The sequence below is a fragment of the Cetorhinus maximus genome, chromosome 12, assembly GCF_964194155.1.
Source record: "Cetorhinus maximus chromosome 12, sCetMax3.hap1.1, whole genome shotgun sequence".
NCBI lineage: Eukaryota > Metazoa > Chordata > Chondrichthyes > Lamniformes > Cetorhinidae > Cetorhinus > Cetorhinus maximus.
The window spans coordinates 27,670,968-27,696,626 of record NC_135890.1 but is presented as its reverse complement, the minus strand read 5'-3'; the positions used below and the strand labels follow the sequence as shown (position 1 = coordinate 27,696,626).

At 44.1% G+C, this 25,659-nt stretch overlaps 1 protein-coding gene across 12 annotated transcripts in view; it reads left to right on the top strand.

Annotated features, from left to right (window-relative positions):
- The window catches only part of magi2a (membrane associated guanylate kinase, WW and PDZ domain containing 2a), a 959,248-nt gene that overhangs the window by 585,606 nt on the left and 347,983 nt on the right, over positions 1–25,659 (top strand). For all 12 annotated transcript variants that reach the window (XM_078553297.1, XM_078553298.1, XM_078553288.1 and 9 more), the window contains one exon: positions 21,343–21,462. In XM_078553297.1, the coding sequence (XP_078409423.1) occupies positions 21,343–21,462 (120 nt within the window). The remainder of the gene's footprint in view (positions 1–21,342; positions 21,463–25,659) is intronic.

The following is a 25,659-nucleotide window of genomic DNA, read 5'->3' as shown; positions in this document are numbered from 1 at the left end:
GTATGTCTAGTTTGATTCTATATCTGTCATTCCTTTAAATTACAATGTTTTAATTGAACAGTGTCGATTTATACTTAATTGAGGCTGCCCAGTCTGTTTGAGGATCCCTGAAGCCATGAAAGTCTGATAGAGTTACAGCCAATCATTTTTTCAACATATCAGTGTTAATAGAGCATTCTCTGCCTTGGTTTTATGTCCAGTCAGCACAGAAGCAAGGCAGCACTTCCAACAGTAGCAGGAACTTCGATAAAATATTCTTCAAGGATTCTGCCTATACTAGGCCAGCAGTGAGGGAAATAGCCTGATTCAGGGATTTAATATGCAGTGAGTTTCAATGCAATTATTTAATTGTGGGCATTTTTTAATGTCATAAACTATAAAGATTAAACTTAAACACTTTATTAAAGCCATCTGAACTCGGAGCATCCATCATCTTATGCAATATCCAGTGGTTGAGTGGTTAATTCTTGCAAGGGGGAGAAAATACTGGTGAAGTTGAGAAGTGTGTTAATAGAGGAATATGACTAACTGAAGTGATGATATTTTGTTTTTTCAACCGACATTACCTTGAACGTGTTTCAGGGTAATCAAAGTTTCCAATATTTGACATTACAAGTATGATGTTTATAAGATTGTTATGTCTTGGGACTGTGTCTTTAATTTACGATAAAATAAAGGGAGTCATTTGACCTGTTCTGTGGTCTGCCTAACAATAGATCTGGGTGACATGGCTGTTAAAGATTAAAGGGAGGCGCGGGTTGTTTTGCTGAAAAAAGGAGTAAGGTGGAGACACTTGGAGACGATGGCAGCAATATTCGGTATTTACAGTGGTTAGACTGCTGGTCTTCAAAGTCCCAGGAAAGTGTTGAGAATGTCAGGTTGTAAACAGTTACACTTTAAACTGTCCATTTAATTTCAAGATAAAAGACAGTTTGGGTTTCAAGGATAGCTGGTCAGCATTTCTACCTGGATACAAGGCCTATGTGATTCGTGTTGCCATGGAAATGGGCTTTGAGAGGGGAAGGGTTTCTAAAATATCCCTGAAAACTCATGGACACAGGTAGTTTGCCAGGATCTGAGAGAGAGCGAGCAGCTAGAGGCCCAAAATCTCTATGGTTCACCATGCAGGAATGCGGGTGGGAGCTCACGCTTAGAATGAAAAGACTAAATTTGTGAGGATTTTAAATAAGGCTGGAAGATTCTAAGCTTCTAAGCTTAGATTCTAAGCGGGGTGACCTAGCTTATGCTAGAGGGAGAATCATTAGTAAAACCCCTCACCATGAAAGGCAGTTTTATGGTTAAAAGTTACCAGGTTGGGAAATGGAATGAATGGAAGTAAACCCTTGGGAGCTAAGAATTACGTTAGACTGGATCCAGGAATATTGAATGACTACTGAGGGACAGTGTAAAGCAAACTTGTGAAGTGGATTTTTGGTTGTGTTCGAAGTAAAAGGGGAAAGCTCTGTCCTCTAGTTTAAAGTATAAGTTGTCTACAAAATACTGTTTATTCAATAGTGTTTTTAGTCTGTTTGTTACAGTAAAAATATTAAAACATGAAATCTTGTCATATCATCCTTTCAGCTATCAACTGGACGTTCAAGTTTATTTTTTTTAAAAGTTAATGGTCTCTACAAACATTGTAACAATAACCCCTTGTTTATTCATCTTTTATCTTTGGTCATCTTGGGACATGTATTGTCTTTTGTTGAGATCGATGGTGAGTCATATGACCTCCTAACCAAATCTGTGCTGATTCCTGCTCTTGAACTGACCACTAATTGGTACGCAAGAGTGGCCAAGGTTACTTATTTTTTTCCTTTCTGCTGTTACCATCCCTGTGGGGGAATCATAAACCAAAATAACAAATTTACCAAGCGAACCCCCAGATGAAGAAATTACCATCAAGATGTCACCTTTTGTAACTTTTACTTTAAAACAAATCAGAACCAAAGCAAATTAAACATGAATTAACAGGCAAATGATGGTTCAAATAAAAAAGGTCAATTTCACGTTAATCTTACATAACCACAACCACCCGTATCACTTGCAGCACACATGTGGCATCACGTGAAGTTCCAAAGTTCTCTAACTTGGCCTTTGGTACGTAGGACCTCTCACTTTCCCACTTAATCGATTTGGACCCTGAGTCATGTTCACCGTCAGCCATATTCCATCTGAAGTCCCCAGAGATGGTCGTCACCCGAACAGCACACTCCTTGCAGAGCCTCCTCAGCTAGATTCACAACAGCCTTGATGGCACAGATTCCCCAGAGAGCCATTTACCCAATTCCTTTATTTTGTTTTGATTCATTCATGGGATGTGGGCATCACTGGTTGGCCAGCATTTATTGCCCATCCCTAATTGTCCTTGAGAAGGTGACACTGAGCTGCCATCTTGAACCACTGCAGTCCATGTGGTGTAGGTACACCCATAGTGCTGTTAGGGAAGGAGTTCCAGGATTTTGACCCAGAGACAATGAAGGAACGGCGATATATTTCCAAGTCAGGATGGTGAGTGGTTTGGAGGGAAGCTTCCAGGTGGTGGTGTTCCCATGTGTCTGCTGCCCTTGTCCTTCTAGATGTTAGCAGTCGTGGGTTTGAAAGGTGCTGTCTAAGGAGCCTTGATGAGTTTCTGCAGTGTATCTTGTAGATGGTACACACTACTGCCATTGTGTGTCAATGGTGGAGGGAGTGAATGTTTGTGAATGGGGTGCCAATCAAGTGGGCTGCTTTGTCCTGGATGGTGTCAAATTTCTTGAGTGTTGTTGGAACTGCACTCATCCAGGCAAGTGGAAAGTATTCCATCACACTCCTGACTTGTGCCTTGTAGATGACAGACAGGCTTTCTGGAGTCAGGAGGTCAGCTACTTACTGCAGGATTCCTAGCCTCTGACCTGCTTTTGTAGCCACAGTATTTATATAACTAGTCCAGTTTCTGACCAATGGTAACCCCAGGATGTTGATAGTGGGGGATTCAGCAACGGTAATGCCATTAAATGTCAAGGGGCGATTTTTAGATTCTCTCTTGTTGGAGATGGCCATTGCCTGGCACATGTGTGGTGTGAATGTAACATGCCACTTGACAGTCCAAGCCTGGATATTGTCCAGGTCTTGCTGCATTTGGACATGGACTGCTTCAGTATCTGAGGAGTTGCGAAGGATGCTGAACATTGTGCAATCATCAGCGAACATCCCTACTTCTGACCTTATGATAGAAGGAAGTTCATTGATGAAGCAGCTGAAGATGGTTGGGCCGAGGACACTATCCTGAGGAACTCCTTCCGTGATGTCCTGGAACTCAGATGATTGACATCCAACAACCACAACTATCTTCCTTTGTGTTAGGTATGACTCCAGTCAGCAGAATTTTCCCCCGATTCCCATTGTTACCAGTTTTGCTAGGGCTCCTTGATGCCACACTCAGTCAAATATTGCCTTGATGTCAAGAGCAGTCACTCTCACCGCAACTCAGGAGTTCAGCTCTTTTGTTCATTTTGAACCAAGGATAATGAGGTCAGGAGCTGAGTGACCCTGGCGGAACACAAACTGAACGTCAGTGAGCTGGTTATTGCTAACCAAGTGCCACATGATGGCATTGTTAATGACCCCTTCCATCACTCTACTGATGATCGAGAGTGGACTGATGGGGCAGTAATTGGCTGGGTTGGATTTGTCCTGCTTTTTGTGTACAGGGTATACCTGGGCAATTTTCCACATTGCCAGGTAGATGCCAGTGTTATAGCTGCATTGGAACAGCCTGTTGAGGCGCTAGGGCCGTTAAACAGTCCGGTTGGCTCTGACAAAACTCAATCTACAGGAGTAAAATTATTCAATTCACAATCTGTGCTCTAACCTTATCTTTGGCTTTTTGTACTGTTTAGCTGTATTACACACACACTTCTCCTTTGTCTGCAGCTCTTCTTTGTGTCTGGCTAATATGGCTTCTGTCTTAATTTCCTTCATGCTAGTACTGCTTCCAGGTCACATAGACCAGTATTTCTTATTATCTAAGAGAATTACAATTGCTGCCTTTACAATTGATGCAAACTCTTAAATGTCCTTTTCAAGCATTCTTAAAAACAATTACAGATTCCACAGATATTTTTCTTATCGTACTACTTCTGGGTCAGAAGTTGTCACACTACTATGACAAAATCCATGATAGGAACATGTTAATTTGTGAATCACATATATAAAGCCTAGCCATACCACATAGTGTCCAAAGCAGAAATATCTTCCTTTCCACTGTTTTGACATGATTTGCCTAGAACGGAGAATATCCAATCCTATTGGACTAGATAACGATATTCATCTGAAAACAAGAATATTCATACACACTGATTATATGATCCCATTGACAAAAAGATTGAGGCAGCCCATACACAAAAAAGCAATCTCACACCCAAGGCAAAAAAACACCATGGCCATCCACTCTCCCATCCTCATTCTTCTTCCTCCCCCTCCCCTTGTGTTACCTGCCTCCCCCTCTTCACAGAATCACAAAATTGTTACGGTGCAGAAGGAGGCTATTCGGCCCATTGTGTCTGCACCGGTTCTCCAAATGAGCATCATGACTTAGTGCCATTCTCCTCCTTTTTACCCATACACTTGCAAATTGTTTCTATTCAAATAATTATCTAATGCCCCCTTGAATGCCTCAATTGAACCTGCCTCCACCACATATCCAGGCTGTGCATTCTAGACTCGAACCACTCGCTGAGTGAAAAAGTTTTTTCTCACATCACAATTGCTTCTTTTTAAAATCACAAATTTCTTGTACTGTCTCCCTCCTTATGTGTGTGTGTATATATATTTCAATGTTGTGAAGCTCTACTGTAAGAATACTGATCCAAACAGCCTAATTCCATATGTATCATGCAGTTCCACATTAGGTTATCTGGTACTGATATCTAAAACAGAGGCAAGATTAAATGACAATTTACATTTTAATTTAAGTATTACGGTAGAACATTTTGAATAAAATATTGTTTTACCAACATCCTGGGGGTAATTTTAACCTAACCCACCCAGCAGGAAGCTGACACAACTGGATTAGCTGCCTGTTATACACCAAGTCCTATTTTGCTTCTAATGAAGTCGATGTCCTAAAATAAACATTTTTCTGTGCAGAGGAATTTAGATGAAGTTTTCACCTGTTAACATGGGACTTAAAAATATATTTCCAACCTGTGTGACTGTACATGATGGAGAAAATGTTTTCAGATTACATTTTTTAAATTTCATGCTTATAATGAGGGAAGCAGCAGCATTTTGTTATCTCTTTATTCATTAATACTTACAGAACATAGGCAGCTGCAGCTGAACGGTTGACAGTAATTGTTGTCTTTTGAAAACTGCAGAATATTTAAAGGAGCATTGTTGCCATGGTGAAATGCCTGAAAGACATGTTATCAAGCATACACACAGGGTAGAGTGTAGTGATGCAGCAGCATTGTGGTGTACTTGTCTCATCGCTAATCATGTCTTTTGTTTCAAAACAAATTTGAAGTATTTGCTATCTGATTTGTTCAATCCTTTTCTTCTCTCTGGCCTTCCTGTTCCCCACATTTTTACAGCCAGGGAGAAGACCAAATGGTCTGTTTACAGCCTTTCGCTGGTGGGAAAATGACCCAGTGATAACCTGCCTTTAGTTTTCCCTCCCAGTCTGAGGTAGTGATTGGACTCCTTTCAGTTCATGCCCATAGCAGTGCTGCTGAGAAGGAATTTTAGAGGAGAAAATTGAATCAACACTCTATCAGTTCATGGAACCACGTGTTGATTCTCTATTTCACTATACCATTGTAGTGCTTCAATTTCCACTTTAGAATTAATAATGTAAACGTAACCAGCATTGAGAAGGCCTATGCTGCTTCAGAAGTAACAGGCAACATGATAGATCTGCGGTGTTTCCAGAGCATGCTGTTGAAAAGGTTGAGTTCATCCGAAATCTCCGAAATGTTCAATGACTTTTATCACTTTAATGATTTTGCCTGTACGAACATCTTTTAGCCTTTTTTTCTTTTTCGATCTTCTCTTATGATATATGTGATTTTTTTTTATCTATATAAGAGAGAAAGAGGGAATCTCATCACAAGGAAAGATAGCTTTTCATTGCACATTCAGAATAATTTTTCTAAAATTATATGTAGTCATCTGACTCATTTTTTTGTATAACCCTCTAGGGACAGTTATAAGCGCAGTGAGGTATGATTTTCGTGTTAATCTGCAGATGTCTGTCTTGCAATGACTGACTGCCAGCAGTAAATGCATGTGGAGAAATGATTCCTTTCCAATTAAAGAGGCAGCATACATTTCAAGTAATCTTCATTACTTTTGCAAAATTTCAATTGTTTAACATAATATGTCCTGAGGTTTTTTTCAGGAAGAAAATCTTCTAGTACAATTACTTATTTTGGGATATGCTGCACATTATGAAATTATATTTACAATAGTAGAGAGAGCTTATTCCTTCAGCTTATATGTTTCTTCTGAAATATTTTCATTTTCCTACAAATAGAAAGGAGAGAAAAATGTTCTAAAGTATGTACTGTTATTTTTCAGGCAGGAACTAGTGGTAACTAATACATAAAACAATAGTGCAGGATGCTGAGTGTGCTGGGTGTTCCAGAACAGTGGCTTAGTTCATTCTCCACACCACATTTTGTATACTAATTAGAGTCTTTCTTGGCTCTTATAAGAGAGGACTAGCCTCAGGATTCAAACTAGTTTGCGCTTCAAATCTTACATTAAATTCATACCTAGAATTGTGATTTTTTTTTTTCTGCTACAAAACCAGTATTGTATCATAATCCCAGATTCTATGGCTGCAAGATTTGTTAAATGGAGATGTTGAAAGATTTTCACCACTGGATGTCTTATGCACATTTAAATCCTGGACTGAGCAACTAGGATCAATAACTCTGTTCATCCCAGTTCTATCCACCGCCCTTGTGCCTGATCTCTGTATTTCAAAGCATTGAGAGTACTGCCAGTTTAAAAATAGAACACTAGCACACTCGTGATTTTAACAAGATTGAAAGAGATATACTGTACTGTTATGATCAGGTTCTGGGAAGCAATTGGCTTTGTGGGTTTAAATATAATCAGTTATGCCCCAACAGTCTCGCATTACTGAAGATGTGCTTAATCCACTTATTAGAAACAGACCAAACATTTCCTGAAAATGAACTCCTAATAGTCCAAAATGCACCTATCAGCCAATTTATTTCTGATAGAGTTTATAAGTATTTGTGTTTTTTAAGATGTCAACAAAATTCATACTTTGAAGCCTTATACCATAATTCTGCTGCTGGTATATATGATTTATATGGTTTATTGGTTTAGTAGCAGCTTTCTTGTAATTAGTCCAAAATGCTTTACAGGCAGTCAGGAAATCTGAGCAGGAAAAGGGAGAAAACTAGTGGAGGTGTTGAAAGATAGCCATAAAGATGGATTTTGAGTAGGCCTTTGAAGTTGAGATAGGCATAACAGTTAGGAAGATAATTCCAGGGTGGTGGCTGGAGGCTCTGCCAGTAATGGTGAAGCAGAAGAAGGAGATAGTAGTCAAATGGTCAAAGAATGAACCCTGTGGGCGGAATCATCCCAGATTTGCACTAAATGCGGTAGCAGGCAGGTAAAACAATGTTTTACCCACAGCCACAATTGTCCCAAACCTGCCACATTATTTATGCATTACCGGGAAACACGCTGTTTCGATGGCAGGCAGGCTCTCATTTGCCTGTCCAGCATCACCTCAATGCTTCATCACGCTGGGCACCATATTTAAAGTGCAGCTGTGCACACACATTCCAGTGCTTCCAGGCCATGACTACTGCAGGGAAGATGTCTACGAAAGGCAAGAAGACTGCAGCCCCAGGTTTACCGACGCATCACTGGAACGTCTTTTGGATGCCATGATGTCCTGTATCCCCGTTCTGGCCACAGGATGGGCAGTGGCATGACCAACCAGGCTTGGGAGGCAGTGGCAGCAGTGGTCAGCATCAATGCCCTGCAAAAGAGGACAGCTATCCAGTGCCACTACAAGATGAATGGTCTCATCCATTCCGCCAGTGGAACTCTCTCTTTTCATCACTCAACTCTCAGACTCACAAACCTATCACACGTCCACAGGGATCTCACAACTCAAGGGACAACACCACTAACTCTCACACACACCCTCACACCTCCATCAGCCTCATATCCTCTCGAGTTCACATCCTAATTCCTGTCCATGTCTCCACTCGCCACACAAACATTCCATGCAGTTCCATGTGTCCTGCTCACACTCTATCCATCTGTTTTCACGCAGGAGAAGCCTGCTAACATCAGCAGGGAGAGGTCCCAGACCGGGGATGGAGCGGCCCACATTAGGCCCCTCACTGACTTTGAGGAGCATGGCCATCGTGCTGACTGGTGAGGATGAGGACCCTGCCTGTGGCTATGGTGAGGTCGGCAGCGAACACCCACCTGAGGATCCTGCACCACATCCCTCCCTCAATGCCACTGTGAGTGCTCTCCCTCCTGCTTTTGACTCTGCTACTATGCACTACTTACCTCTACTTTGGTTCACAAGGAGCTCTGCCAAGGGACCAACACCCTCAGGTAACCAGTCCCTCAGCTCCATCCACAACCTCATCAGCAGCCAAGAGGACTCCTCCTCCAGCGAAGAGATGGAAATAAGCAGCCCGGAAGACCCGTAACTGCAGAGGGGGTAGCCGGCCCACAAGTGATTCTGGAGGGAAAACTGCGTATGTGGCAGGGCCATTCGGAGCCTCGTGCAAGCACTCTCACACGCATGCGGATCCTTCACGTTTCACACATCTCAATGTCCTGAACATTTTGAATGCTGCCTGCTAGGGTTCACTTTATTGTCCATCTGAGCTGACCCGCATCTCTGCCCACCTATTGATCACATTCCTATGCAGCACATGATCTCGCCCACCACGACACTCGTTTCACTTTTGATTTGGACAGCATGGTGCTAATTTGGTTTTACTTTCACTCCCCTGTCCTTTGCCCTTCCCGAGTCACCCAATTCCTTTCCCCCATCACAGTTGACACCCCCAGCAAGGCATTCCACCTCCCCTCCATTACCTACTAGCCCCAACCCTTTTCATTCATGGATGTCCAGGTGAACATGCACGTTCCTTTCCTTCCTGAAATTCCCACCCCCATCCACATTCACCTCCCCGACCTCCTCCTTCCTATCCCCAGGGTCCGTTTCTGTCTCCAGGTCCCCACCAACCACCCTTGCCATCCTTTCTATGGCTACTGTCGAACCCTCACCCTCCCACCATACTGCCTCACTCTGCCGCCAGTCATCCTCACCCTTCTTCCATACCACGCCTACCCTCAGTTCGCTCCCCAGGAGGCAGACATGGACCTATCCGTACCCTCCCATGCACGTTCACCTACACATGCCCCCACACCTCTTTCCCCCCCACCTCCGCACCCCTTCCACACAGGAACCCCTTCCCCCTCCCCCACCCCAGCCCTCCCCCCACCCGAACCGCACCCCCTCCCCTTCCCGACTCCATCCTCCACCCTAACCTCTTCCACCACCCTTAGTCCTGCCCCCCTCCTCCAGCCTTACCTCTATGCCCTTCCTGACTCCTTCCTCCACTCTTACTTCTTCTTCCATTCTTACTCCCTCCCCTCCCTGCACTCCTTCCTTCTTCTGGGCACCCTCCCCTCTCCACCCCCTTACAACGACCTCCCCAGTTGCCGTCTCCTCCCATGTTACCTCCTCCTCCAGCCCGTTCCCTCTCCCCCGCCAACACCTTCATTCCCTTCCTCCCAAGCTCACCCTATCTTAAAACCTTCATTACCCACCCCCCCACCACCCAGCCTCACCCTCCCCAGCACCTCTTCCTTCTCCCAGCCAATCCTAGCCCTTCTTCTCCCACCTCCTCCACTATCATCCATTGTGAGCATTAACGGTGACTATCCAACTTCTCTGCGTGGCTTCGTGGCAGAACTATGTCGATGAGAATCCACCCAGCATGCCATAGACGTTCCTTCAGTGTGCTATTGTGGCATTCCTGGGTCAGCTCGCTTAGTGTAGGCAATAACCTATTTATTTTAAATGGGTCGATGTTTCCGTTTACATGGCTGGCAAGGTAACGTTATGCACGTTGAGAGGTGGTGTACTAATATTAATGAGTAATTTCTAGGTAAGTTAACATTCTTTTGAAGAAATGTTTTAATATCTCTAATTCTATTGAAAAGGAATATTGAAGGTATATAGAATAATAGATATTCTTAAAAAGTTCATTTTTAAATGTAGCTATTGACCCTGAATCAACTACATTCCCTGACACTGCATTCCATGTCCACTATCCTGTGATAGGCACTGAGTTTTTTCTAATCATTAACACAAGTTGGGCTAAAAATCAGCCCGTGTTATTCAAAATTAATTAAAGTGGGTTTTTAAGTTCATTAATGAGACATTTGACCTGAATAATGCATAGTGTCTGCAATAAAACATTTGCAGAGTCTGTTTCACGCCAGGATGGGTTCCGTTTTTTAATGTTGCAGCTTGTTAGGGTGGGTTTAAAGGCTTCAGCTGAGGCCTGAGTTTCAGCTTAGCAGTTCAGAGTTCTGTGATTGCTGGAAGTGCATCATACAAGAAGCAGAGTTTGCATTTAAAACTTATCTTAATTAGAGGCCTCTTCCTTCTGCTGAGAGGTCCATTTAGACCTTGTCCATCACCCTAGGCTTTAAACTAGCCCAAAAATGGGGATTGTGGTCTCTGTGGGACACAACCTCCAGTGAGGAGGATGGGAGAAGGAGGAGAGTGAGAGGAAGAAGGGAAGATTGGAGGTTAAGGATGCATTGGTGATACATGAAGGTGCCAGAGCTGCGCCAGACCCAGAAGGTGATGAAGCCATCACACATCCTCAGCAGAGGCATAGAAGGGCTTATGCAGTCCCTCGAGTAAAAAGGCAGAGACTGAGCTATCTGCAGATGTCTGAAACACAATGCAAGAGGAGGCTCAGGCTCTCAAGAGCCACAGTCACATCACTCTGTGACATGCTACCAGTGGAGATCTCCTCCAACTGTATTGGGTGTCACCTGATGCCTGTAGCTCTAAAGGTCACTGTTGTGCTCAGCCTCTTCGCAACAGGGTCCATTCAGTGCAGCAGCTGCTGCACCCCATTGCATCAAGGTTTTCACAGATGTGATGTTTCAAAGGGCAGGGAAGTGCAACTCCTTCACATTGGATGAGCAGAGTCAACTTGATAGAGCCAGAGGGCTTGCAGTGATTGTAGGTTTCCCCAGGGTACAGAGAGCTATTGACTGTACATATATGGCCATAAAGGCTCCTGCTGGACATCCAGCCCTGCACCTTTAGTAACAGGAAGGACATCCACTTGTTGAATGTCCAGCTGGTCTGGACATTGATGGATCATGCAGGTATGCGCCAGGTACCCGGGCAGCAGCCATGACTCCTTCATTCTGTGAAACTCACAGGTGCCAGAACTATTCAGCGGCCCTGATACCCTGGATGGATGGCTTCTAGGTGACAAGGGTTACTCATTGAAGAGATAGCTAACGACACCAGTGAGGGCACCCAAAACAGAAGTGGAGAGGAGATGTAATGACAGCCACAAAAGCACCAAGGCACAATGGTCAAGCAGACCATCGGCCTAATGAAAATGAGGTTCAGATGCCTTGACAGATCAAGAGGGGCATTGCAGTACGCTTCTTGACATGTGTCCCTCATAGTCATGATGTGCTGCGGCCTCCATAACCTTGCTATCCAAAGAGGGGTTGCCTTTCATCCGAGGATGATGGCAAGAATGAGGTGAGGGACCACGGCGACGTTCTGGTGGAAGGTCTTGGATGTGATCACATGGATGGCCGTAACGCCAAGGATGTCCTGATAAGGCAGAGGGTTCAATAGTTTCAAAAGTCCAAACCTCAGAGATGCATGCATAGTGTGTGTCCCAACCTTTTTCCATTTGCAATGTGAGACTCATGTCACTCTTGTCAACACGCTTAACCCTGTCCAAATATTGACACTCAAAACAATCTGCCCTGCATCAAACTATTAAAACTATCACCTATCTCCCAAATAAAAACCTCTGCATAAGGGACAATGAAGTTAGGCTTTATTTACTTATTGTGGCACTTAACCTTCAAAAGCATAAGGAACACACACATGTGACCCACTTGATGACTACTGTGGAGTTTTTGACACATTTCTGTGTGCTGTGGCTATGACATGTAGTTCATATCTTCCCTTGAAGTAGCAGTCTCGCCTTTGAGTCAGAAGATTGTGAATTCACCAACTCCAGAGACTTGGGCACAAAATCTAGGCTGATACTCCAATACAGTACTGAAGGAATGCTGCACTGTAGGGGGTGCCGTCTTTTGGTTGAGACATTAAACTGAGGCCATCCCTACCCTTTCAGGTAAAAATATGCCATGACACTATTTCGAAGAAGAGCAGGGGGACTGCCACCCAGTGTCCTGGCCAATATTTATCCTTCAATCAACATCACTGAAAACAGAATATCTGGTCAATATCACATTGCTGTTTGTGGGACCTTGCTGTGCACAATTTGGCTGCCACGTTTCCTACATTACAATGGTGACTACACCTCTAAAGTACTTAATTGGTTGTAAAGTGCTTTGAGACATCCCGAAGTTGTGAAAGATGCCATAGAAATACAAGTTCTTTCTTAAAGGAATCATTCAGAATACTTACTATCTTATGCTTATCCTAGCTTTAAGCCCATTTGCAACATTTGATGTTTCCATCTCTTCTCTGACAGTCTACTTGATATTGTAATCTTAAAATAATTTGTCATTTTTGTTTGCCTTTGTAACTTGATTTTTAATTTGTTCATCAGTTATTTGGTCTTAGCTTGTTCAAAGTATGTCTTCTGTTGCATGGCCAGAATTATTATTTTAAAGGTGTTCCATTTGTTTTCTTAAGTATTATCAATCATCCACCATTAATGCATTTATTTCCAATCTTCTCTCATCTCTATGAATTTAGACCTTTAAAGTTCATTGTTTTATATTTAACATGGCATCAGATTATATTAAACTTGATCATTCAACACTATGACTTCTATCTCCTGTCAGTCTCTAATGTGAATTGCAGATCAACATGAACACTGCCTTTCATGGATTCTCTCACATACTAAATCATGAAGCAATCATGCATTAAATTTACCAATCCTGAGTTTTGACCACTTGAATTTTCCCAATTTATATTTGCTTGATTGAAATCCTCCATTAAAATAGCATCCTTGATCTTGCGTGCCCTTCTGATCTCTTCATAGAACAAACTTACTTTCTTCATGTAACTGGAAATAGAAGGTAGAACATTTAGAAAGAGAGTACTAAAGGTCAAGGAAACAAAGGCTAGAAATCAAAGGAGTTATTCAGTGTTTAGTGGTTTTTCCTTCAATGCGAGAAGTCTAGTGAATAAGGCAGATGACCTGAAGGCACGTATAGACACTTGGAAGCATGATATCATAGTTATTACTGAAACATAGCTTAAAGAGGGGTTTCCACACTAGATAGATTGGAGGTCAATAAAGAAGGGATGGGGGGAGGGGGTGCTATTTTGATTAAAAATAGCAAGCACAGCTGTGAAGGGATGAGATATTAGAAGGAACATCAAAGGAAGCCAAATGGATTGAATTGAGGAACAAGAAGGAGGCAGTTGCACTGCTGAGTGTATACTATAGACCACCAGTCAGAAGGAGATAGAAAGGCAATTTTGTCAGTAAAATTGCAGAGAAGTGCAGAAAGAAAAAGGCAGTAATAGTAGGGGATTTCAACTACCCTAATATCAACTGGGATAAATTCAGTTTAAAAGACTCAGAGAGTGCAGAATTCTTAACATGCATTCAGGAAAACTTTTTTAGCCAGTAGGTAGCAAACCCAACAAGAGGAGAGCCAGTTCAGGATACATTTTTAGAGAGTGAAACTGGGCAGGTGTAAAGTGTATAACTGGAGAACATTTTAGTGGTAGTGATCATAATTTAGTTAGGCTTAGCCTAGTTATGGTAAAGGGTACAGATAGACCAAGAGTAAAAGTTTTAAGTAGAAGAAAGGACAATTTTATTAAGCTAAGATATGATTTTGTTTCTTTTTATTCATTCATGGGATGTGGGCTTCGCTGGCTGGGCCAGCATTTATTGCCCATCCCTAGTTGCCTTTGAGAACAGCTGTAGTCCAAGTGGTGTTAGGAAGGGAGATCCAGGATTTTGACCCAGCAACACTGAACAAACGGCGATATATTTCCAAATCAGGATGATGAGTGACTTGGAGAGGAAGTTACAGGTGGTGGTGTTCCCATCTCTGGTGCCTTTGTCCTTCTAGATGGTAGTGGTCGTGGGTTTGGAAGAAGGTGCTGTTGAAGGAGCCTTGGTGAATTCCTGTAGTTCATCTTGAAGAAGGTACATACTGCTGCTACTGTGCATTGGTGGTGGAGGGAGTGAATGTTTGTGTTTGGGTTGCCAATCAAGCGGGCTGCTTTGTGGTCTGGATTCAGCTACTTTAAGGTAAATCAGTGGGAGGCGTTCAAGGAAGAACTAAAGAGGGTTCAGAACAAAATGTTCCCACAAAGAATAAGAGTGAAACTCACAAATGTAGACTCCCCTTACCCCCCAACCAGATGTGAAAGAGCATACAGAGTACGATAAGGTGAAATAAGAAAGTGTATGGCAGATGCCAAGAGCTTAAAATTGCAGAAAGCTTAGAGGAATGTAGGAAGTGCTGGGGTGAAATTTATAAGGACATTAGGAAAGCAAAGAGAAGGCATGAAAAAATATTGACAAATAAAATCAAGGAAAATCCAAAGATGTTTTATAATTAAATAGAAAGCAAGAACTAAGGAAAGTGTATGGCCAATTGAAGACCAAAAATGTGACTTGTCATGGAGGCGGAAGACGTGGACATGGTTATTAATGAATACTTTGCATGTGTTTTCACAAGGGGTGAAGCAGACATTCTAGGTAAGGAGCAGGAGCAAGAAATATTGTATTGGATAAGCACAGTGAGAGAGAAAATATTAAGGTGCTTCACTTCCCTGAAACTAGATTAATCACCTGGTTTGGATTGAAGGTATCCCAGGCTGCTAAGGGAAGTAAGGGAAGAATTAGCAGAGGCTCTGACCATTATTTTCCTATCCTCTCTGGCTGCAGGTATGGTACTGGAGGATTGCTAATGTTGTACTGTTGTTTAAAAAGGGAGGAAGGTATTCCATGAGTATTTATAAGCCAGTCAGCCTCACTTCAGTGGTGGGAAAATGATTTTTAAAAACCCTGGGAGACAGAATAAACCATAGTTTATAAAAAGGCGCGGATTAATCAAGGACAATCAGCATGGATTTGTTAAGAGACGGTCGTGTCTGGCTAACTTGACTGAATTTTTTGAGGAAGTAACAAGGGTAGGCGATGAGGGAAGAGTGTTTGTTGCAGTCTGCATGGATTTTAGAAAGACTTTTGACAAGATCCCAAATGGCAGACTCATCAGAAAATTAAAAGCCCATGGGATCCAAGAGAAAGTGGCAAGTTGGATCCAAAATTGGCTCAAAAAGTGTTGTGGTTAATGGGTGTTTTTATGACTGGAAGGCTGTTACCAGTGGTGTTCTGCACGTGACAGTACTAGGTTCATTGCTGTTCGTGGTATATATCAATAATTTGGATTGCATTTGGGGGCATGATTGACAAGTTTGCAATTGATACAAAAATTGGTTGTGTGGGTTGGTAGTGAGAAAGAAAGTTATAGACTGCAGTAAGATATCAATGGACTGGTCAGGTGAGCAGAAAAGTGGCAAATAAAATTTAATCTTGAGAAGTGTGAGAAATGCATTTCGGGAGGACAAACAAGGCAGGGGAATACACTATAAATGGTAGGATATCAAAAACATTGAGGTGCATGTCCACAGATCTCTGAAGATTGCAGGACACATAGAAAAGGTAGTAACGAAAGCATATGGAATACTTTACTTTGTTAGACGAGGCATTAAATGTAAGAGCAGAGAGGATGTGCTAGAACTGTGTAAAACGCAAGTTAGACTGCAGCTTTGGGCACCACATTAAAGTAAGGATGTAATTACCCCAAAATGGGTACAGAGGAGGATAATGAAGATGTTGCCAGGAATGGAGAATTACAGCCATGAGAAACAATTGAATAGAGTTTTTTTCTTTGGAACAGAGGTGACCGAAGAGAGATTTCATTTTGGTGTAAAGAATTAGGAGAAGTATAGATGGAGTGAATAGGAAGGACCTATTTTTGTTACCAGAGCGATCAATAACCAGGGGACATAGACTTAAAGTTATTGGTAGAAGGTTAAGAGGGGAGTTGAAGAGTGTTTTCTTTTTCATGCAGAGGGTCCTGGGATTCTGGAGCTCATTGCCTGAAAGGGATGGTAAAGTAGAAACCCTCATTACATAAAAGAAATACTTGGATATGCATTTGTGCCATAACCTACAGGACTACAGACCAAAAGCTGGAAAGTGGGATTTGACAGGATTGTTCTTTTTCGGCTGATATGGACAGTAGGGCCAAATTGCTTCCTTTTTTACCATAAATTTTCTATGTTTCTATGGTGCTGTCTGGAAGACGGTAGCATATTCTTAGTTTTAAGTTTGATTTTTATTCACATTAGCAATTTCTGTTCAAAGTAGCTTACTTTGTGCATCAGGATCAACTTTATCTTCCAGTTGTTCATGACTTATATAGCTACATTGTCTCTTTTTTGTCCATTCTGTATATTCTATACCCCAAAATAAATAAATTTTCAGCTTGTGGGCTTAGCCATATTTCCAATATTCTTGCCACATTGTAGTTCTGCCCACCTTCAGAACTGTTATCTTGGCTGGAATTTTCCATGCCTGCCGGCAGCATTTTTTCAATCATCCACGCAGCCTGCCGACTGCATTTCCCACCATTGGTCGGTGGGGTGCTCATTGTAATACATCAACATCTCATTAAAAGGCCATCCAGCCAGGCTCTTCACTCCTGCCAAATTGTCCGTCCACATCGGCGGGAAAGCACGTTTACGTGCTTCACAACGGCACACAGGCGACGTGCACTTGGCGGCCTTCACTTTTGGGGAACTGAGGTGAGTGAACAGCATCGTTTTCCACAGCTCGCAGGGTCGCTTGTTGCTTTGCAGGCTTCAGGGGTGCTGGGGACCTGAGTGAAGTGCCACCCTGCCTCAGAAGTAACTGTTTTTGGGATGGGGGAAGTTTGTCCAGGGGCAACTGCTGCCCTACCAAGGAGGCGACTGCTTTTGGGATGGGGGGTGCGGGGTGGTGTCCAGGGGCAACTGCTGCCTGGCTCCAGAGGTGACCGTACTCGGGGTGGGGGTGTCTGGGGGCAACTGCTGCCCTGGCATTGAATCCCGCGCACAAGCAATTGAGGTGGGGGGCAGGGTTGGCGAGGGAAGTGGCCACGCAGTAGGGACACCTGTATCAAATGACCATCCCTCTGCAACTGAGACAGTTCAGGCGCAGCCACAGTGATATGATTAGAGCTGGGCTCCTCGCCTGCGGCCCATGCAATGTGGAGACACCAATGTGCCACCAAGCCCTCCAGACCTTATCTCCCACCGCCAGTCTGCAATCACTTTACTATACCGCGCAGCAGTTGGACTGCACACGTTGTACAATCTCTTTGCCAATGCTGGCCATGTAGCAGTCACTGCTGGAGGCGCTCACAGCCCTTGCAATCTCAGCATCCCAATTTGGACCAGTGGCCCCCATGTCACAGGTTGACAGGGCAGCCATGCAGCGTACTCATCTGTGCCATCCGAGGGGTGGCCAGCACTTCCCGGGAAGCGTTAAGGCACAGTCAAACAGGGCCAGGAAAGGATGCTAAGTACACTGATGCTAACCATATCCCTCTATCTTTCTTTCATGCTGCAGGAGGACAACATCAGGATCATGGACCCTGGTCACCTAGCTGTATGCCTGATGGTCCACAGAGAGTGAAGAAGACAGAAGAGAGAGTGACTGAGGCTCCTGGCCACACAAAGGCAGGAGCAGCAATCTCATGAAGAAGGGGCTGCTGGGGCTCCTGCACACGCTGCCCAGGAGCGACAGCAAGTCATGACTGGTCGGCGCCTAGCAACACCCAGGGTCTATAGACACAGCCGTCATTCTTGCAGATGACTGAGAACCAGTGTCGCTGATGACTGCGCATGTCTAGGGACCTGGTCGCTCTTATCTGCCACTTACGGCAGGACTTGGCGCCAAGGGGACATGGAGGGCATCCACTGCCAGTGGCTGTGAAAGTGACTGCAGAGCTCAATTTCTATGCAAATGGCTCCTCTCAGGGTTCCACAGGTGACCTCTGTGGGATCTCACAAGCCGCCATCCACAAGTGCATCCATGAGGTCACAGATGCCATCCCTTCGAGGGCACACAACTTTGTGCATTTTCCCAGGACCTGGACAGCCAAGCTGCAAGGGCCATTGGATTCGTCCAGATCTCGGGATTCCCACAGATGCAGGGTGCGATCGACTGCACCCATGTGGTGCTCAGGTCTCTGTCGCTACACACGGTGGACTACATCAACTGCAAGGACTTCCACTCACTGAGCGTGCAGCTGGTATGTGACCACCAGAAGCACATGCTGCAGGTGTGCGCATGCTTTCCAGGGAGTGTGCACAATGCCTACATCCTCAGTTGTTCGCAGATTGCTGCAGCCTTCCAGAGTCCACAGAGGCTGCAGGGTTGGCTCCTTGGGGACCATGTGGTGGCCTCAGACTGCAGCAGTGTGACGTTTTATTAGGAGCTCATTATTGGAAGTTTATTGACAATAATGAACACTATGTACAAGTGATCAACACCCATGCCCAGGCTGTGCAGCTACTTTTCCTGAACTGTCCTAACCCTGCCGCTATGTCTTGGTGCTCCCTGGACATCCACAGCAGAGGTAGAACAGCCTGCTGAGTGCGATGCCCTGTCTGTGATGATTTTGGTGGGTGTCCTCTGGAGGGCCAAGACTTGGAGGGCCCCTGCCTGCTTTCGGGGTCCTGCTGTGTGACAGTGTTACCCTCCTTGGCCTGTGAAGCTGGAGCACGGAGGTCACAGGAAGAGAGGATTCGGATGGGCCAGCCACTCCTGGAATCACCTGAGTGGATGACCCTGGGGTGTGCATATGCTGATCCTCCTCCCTATGGGTGCCCAAGGGCCCCTGGCTGCCTCCATAAGGGGAAGGGGTAGCTGGAGTGAGATTTAGCTGTCCGGCAGCCCTCTTGTTTAGACACTGTTGGAGGCCAACTATGGCATCAGCAATGGAGTTAAGCCTGTGCAGCAGTACAGGAGCGGCGCCCTGGACCAAGATCTCCATGGCGGTCGCCATCCTGCCAGTGTTGACCTCGGTGCGTTGCAATGCTGGCACTATCACCTCAGCCTGAAAACTGATGGAGTCCTCCATCATGCCTTGCAATCTGAGGAGTGCAGTGAACATGCCTTTTTGATGTACCCTAGCTTGCCTTTGCAGCTCCAGCAACTGTGACATGACCGAGTCCAGAGGCTCGTCATCTGATTCGGACTCAACAGGATCCTGGCCTCCAGCAGCCATCCAAATGCCAGGGACCTGGGAAGTCCCTGCCGCCATCAGCTGTGGATCAGACTGTGCACTATACTCACCAGTATGTGATGCCATGCCTATTGTAGAGCTAGGTCCCACCGAGGTGTGTGTCTCTGAGCTGGTGGAGGGTGTGGGTGAGCGTTGTGATGGAACTTCGAAGAGGGTGCCTTCAGATTCCCCTTCGGAGGTTTCTTCAGGGCTTGATTGGAGGCCCTGGGTCATGGACTCTGTCAGCTGTTTGGCAGATGTGCCTGTGAAAGCAAGGAGAGAGAACTAGAGCATGGCAGTAGCCTGTGAAAGAGAACACATCATTCACGGCATGGTTGTCTGATGGATGTTGCACTGCTGGATCCTCACTTGGTAGAGCAGCTCCGACCTCACCGTCAGCACAGGACCGGTCCAGATCGTGGCCGGCCAGTTGGATGGCTCTGTTTTCAAAGTCTGTGAGGACCTTGATTTCAGGCATTCCGCCACCAGACTGCGACCTCTCTCTTTTGTTGTGTGCCAGCTTGTCCTGCATGGATAGAGATGGAGAAAGTGTAAGCAAGACGCCTGCTGGGCCAGATGATAGATGTGCCTGGCCTCTGCGGGAGGTGAGTGGTCCCATGGATGGTCTGAGGACAATAAAGGTGTGTGTGAGAGAGTGAATGGTGATGTCCCTTGAACTGACAGTGAGCGTGATCCCTGTGGATGTGTGCTGGGTTTGTGAGTGTATGAGTTGAGAGTGATGAAAAGAGTGACTTACCCTGGCAGAACGGAGGGGATCATTCATCCTCTTGGGGCACTAGGTGGCTGTCCTCTTCTGAAGGGCATTGGTGCTGACCACCACTGCCACCGCCTCCCAAACCGGATTGGTCACGTTGCTGACCATCCTGCGGCCAGAGCGGGGGTACAGGACATCCCGACAGGCCTCCACAGTGTCCAGCAATCGCTCAAGGGACCCGTAATTAAAACGGGGGGCTGTGGTCTTTTTTCCTTCTCTGGTCATGTCTCCCGGGCAGCGATGAGCAATGTGTTGGCGGCTGCCTTTTAAACATGGCGGCCGGTGTGATGCAACGGCAGGGTGATTGGCGGGGGGGGCAAATGAGAGCCCACCCACCATGGAAACGGCATGTTTCCTGGGAATGCATAAATAATGAGGCGGGTTTGGGATAATACGGCGTGAAAACCCACCATCTCGGCCGGAGGATAAAACATCATTTTACCCGCCCGCTACCGCACTTAGTGCAAATCTGGGAAAATTCCACCCCTTATTTCTAATGCTGTTTGTACGGTCTTCGATAGGCATCTTAATATAGAATTGCATTAAGATGCAAATAAATATACGTATATATATGTATAGAAATTATAGCCCTGTAGTTCCATAAAATCCAGACCAAGGGAATGCAAGAGACAGTTTTTAAAAAATGACACCGTATCTGAAATCTTGCATAATATGAACCATTGGAATCTGTGTTTAAAAGAACATTGTGATTGTATAGTTTTCAATAATAGAAAATGTGCCATAAAGTGTGCCAACCTGTTAAGAAGACATGTCAAGAATGTGTAGCAGGGGAAGGTGTAGGCGAAAAGGAATTAATTTGTTTCAATTTTGTGAGTCATCTCTGTAAAAATAATGAACAATCTATAAATTAATGTTTTATTCATAGTTAACCTGTTTCTTCCCTAGCTTTTATAACACATTACAGTACTTGCTTATTTAGAACTTTGAATCAATGCATCTAGGAGTAATATCTCCAGTAAACCAATTACCCATTGTTGTTACTCTTTTAGGCACTACAAGGCCACCTAAAGAGGGAGAGGTCCCTGGAGTTGACTACAATTTTGTGACCGTGGAAGAATTTATGGAACTTGAGAAAAGTGGTTCACTATTAGAAAGTGGGACTTATGAAGGTAATTAAATTTGTTATGGATAGTCCTAACAGAGGTACTGCATTTGCAATTCTGAGTTCATGGGTACAGACAATATATCCTACTGATACTATCTGCTATAAACATCAGATTGCAATGCAGCTGATATAGTGCCTTAGTTAACAGCGCAATCAGGCTTGAGATTCTCATTAGATTCTCAGCAACAATTGTTTGCGCATCTTGCAATTATAGCAAAGCATTGTTTTTTATGGATGGTGGTTCTGTTTATTTTATTAATAAATGATCAATTCACTTTGCCAGAACCATAATTAGAGGAACACAGAATAATAAAAAGCCTGATAGGAAACCCTGCAGCAGGTTCCAGTTTAGATTAACTCTTAAATGTATTTGAAATATGTGGTAGGAGGAGGAAATAGGCCTTCTAATTGGACAAGAGTTTGTGCTTCCAACATTAGCACTGATGATCCTGAGATTACTCTCGGATATGTAATGGACCACATTTCCAGAACCAAAATATTCCAGCCTTCAAGTATGTTTTTGCTGAAAAATTTTGAATGAAGAGAAAACAATATTTTTACAATAATGGTCCAGATCTTGAAGTTATTAATGTGCAAGACAGTCAAGTTCAAGGGATTAAGAAGTATACCATGAATTGTGAATATCTAGAACTTGCTGGGTGATTTACACAACCTGACCTTTTGCTTCGCAGGAACAGCGTCTCACTCTCAGCCTCCACATTATTTTTAAGAACTTTTTGGATTTGTACATTATTGTCCATTAAAGTTGTCACTGCAATTTAAATCCAATAATTAAAGACCAGCATTTTACACCTACGAAACAGATGGCAGAGGCAGAGGGCGTAAAATTACGTGGGATGGCATTGAGTCAGATCCCCTACGTTTACATGCCCGGACCTAATTTTACGAGCGACGGACAGCAAGCTACATGTAAAGCCGCTCGTGTTCTCAAAATCAGTAATTGAAAAGCATTTAAACTCGTAATGAGGCAATGGAATGTGATTTTATGGGCCCCTTTAGATTTTATGGTGATCACATGGAAGATAGGGGATGGAGCCTCGGCAGCTTTTAAGGGTGGGGCAACGGATGGCAGCAGCTGTTATTGCTTCACTTGGCACCATGGAGTGGGGCTGTTTTTCTTTCTTTGTTTGAAAGGAGTTGGGAAGCTATCATTTTAAGGTCAAGATCCCCTTGATGAGATTGTGCTTCTGGCAGGGGAATCACTAGAAAGGGGCGTGATTTGGACAGTGTTTCAGCAGCTACTGCAGGGTGTCTGTCCTTGTCAGACCAGTGGTGCCCAAGTGCCATTGACACGATACATCCTGGAGGAGAATCCTCCAGCTAGGAGACAAACCTGAAGGGAGGGGTGAGGTGCATCCACACAGATCAGGAAGACAGCAACCTCCTGGCCTACTGCAGGGGAACATTGTGATTGAAAAACAGCAAAAGGGGGGACTGCGAGCAAGCGTCAGTGCAGAAAAGAAGGTACCCTGTGACCAGGATATACAAAGGATGAGGAATCTCCAGATGTTGGCATGTCAGTGTTGCAGAAGACTGTGCCTCTCCCAAGAAGCTGTGACCAATCTGTGTGCCATGATAGTGGCAGAGGTTGTATTGGCGGGCATCTAATGCCAGTGGCTGTCAAGGTCACAGTGGCCCTGCATTTCTATGTCTCTAGGATCCCACTGGAGACGTGTGCAGTATCTCCCAATTAACCACACATCACTGCCTCAAGGTGATGATGGATGTCCTCTTCAGGAGGGCCAACCAGTGCATAAGTTACCAAACTGATGCAGTCAGGCCAAGAAAGCCAGAGGTTTCCATGCCATCACAGGATTTCCCCAGGTGCAAGGTCTCCGTGTTGCCATCAAGTCTCCCGCCAGCCAACCAACAGCCTTTATTAACCAAAGGGAATTAATCCCGTTAATATGCAGCTGGTCTGTGAGCACCGCCAACGAATCTTCCAGGTTGTACTCTTTACCCTGGGAGCAACCAAGATACTTATGTTCTCCAGCACTCTCAAGTACCACAGCTATTCACCACCTCCACCCTGGCCCTACAGGCCCCTCCAAGGATGGATACTTGCTCTCAAAGGATACCCACTGAAGAGTTGATTGCTGAGGCTGGCGAGGAACTCTAGAACGGAGGCAGAGGAACACAATAACCCGAGCCACTCTGCGACCAGAGTGACCATTGAGCAGACCAGCAGTCTCATCAAAATGAGATTCAGGTGCCTTAAACAATTGGGTGAAGCTTTTCAATATGTCTCAACAAGGCACTATTAAATAATGGTGTTTTTCTGCACTTTACACAACCTGGTGCTGCAGAGTGGGAATGCCCTGGCTGCTAAAGAGTTAGTGTAGCACGAGGCATCCTAGATGAGGAGAAAAATCAGAAAGCTGATGATGAGCCGCAGCATCTTGATAGTCATGAAGGGTCGCTTGGAAGTCACCAAGATATAGGTGCAAAGGAGGCTTGGGCGGCCTTTATATGCACTCGTCTCGGCTAACCTATACCACTGCAGCCAACCAGCCAAATAAAGATTCACATTTTACCTACACTAATGCCACTCACTTCAGCTCTAAGCCTAGACCCTCTCGGCCACTAGCAACTGGTGTTTCTGCAATGTGCAAATGCTGAACACAGCCAGCCCTTGGGTCACCCCAAGGCATTTTTTATATATATTATATACAATTAATTATTTTAACTTGGAATCTATAAATAAAATGTTTTTGTTAACTTAATATAAAGCCCCATAGTCCATTTCCAAAATAAAAATTCTAACTACTTGGCATAGGGTAACTTATTGGGAATGGGTCGCATATCTGCAGTCCCTTTTAAAAATTAATTGCAGCAATTAGCACTCTCCAGCTCCAACTGTGCAACACGCAGAATACACACAGATTAATTCTGTAGCACCAAGCTAACCATCAGATAACGAATGGTTTAATTCACATATATTTCAAATTTCAGTGATTTTTTTTTCCAAGCTAATGCACCTCCTCGCATGTTCATCTGTGCTTTAATGAGACAGATTGGAACCTCTTAGCACAGAAGCACCCTAGTTAGATTAAAAACACATATCACTTTATTGATGTTAATAGAACCCAAACCAGTTGGTGAAGTAAAAACCAAGACACAAAACTTTTCTTTACTAAGAAAGATCATTGACTTTGTTCAGTCTTATATCTCTCCTCTCCTCTCCTCCCAGTGTCCCAGCTGTCACCTATTTATATGTAAACAAAGTACTTTATTAAACAATGCCCTTGACCTGTGTATCTTAACAATATAATTAACATACTGTTAACAATTGAGGTGGTTAACTCAATAACCATACCGTCCAATGCCATACTTTTCATAATGGACATTGAAAGTCTGTACACAAGTATACAAAACAAGTATGTTGTCTGTCCAAAATCATAGAATGTCACAGCATAGAAGGAAGCCATTTGATCCATCATGCCTGTGCCAGCTCTTTGAGAGAAAACTATCGAATTAGACCCCACTCCTGGCTACCCTTTCCCCATGTACCTGCAAAATAGTTTCCCTTTGAGTATTTATCCAACTCTTCACACCTTGCTGCAAAGTATAATTATTAATGATTTATTAACATCAACTCCCTTTGCAGGAAAATTTTACAATCAATTGCTCAGTGCAGAACTTGAATATTGCTGAAAAGAGAGACATGTTGCCAAACTTTTTCTCTTTCACCGATCAGAACAAGCACAGAATCTCAGTATGTTACAGTGCAAGAGGAGGCATTTTGGCCCATCATGCCTGCAACATCTCTCCAAATGAGCATTATGACTTAGTGCCATTCTCCTGCCTTTTCCCTGTATCCTTGCACATTGTTTCTATTCAAAAAATCATCTAAAGCTCTCTTGAATGCCTCAATTAAACCTGTCTCCACCACACTTCCAGGCAGTGAATTCCAGACTCAAACCACTCACTGTGTGAAAAAGCTTTTTCTCAGATCACATTTGTTACTGTTGCAAATCACTTTAAATCTGTGCACTCTTGTTCTCGATCCTTTTATGAGCAGGAGTAGTTTCTCCGTATCTACTCTATCCATCCCCCTCATGATTTTGAACAGCTCTATTAAATCTCCTCTTAGGCCTCTCCTCTCCAAGAAGAACAGTCCTAATCTCTCTAATCTATCTTCATAGCTGAAGTTTCTCATCCCTGGCGCCATTCTTGTAAA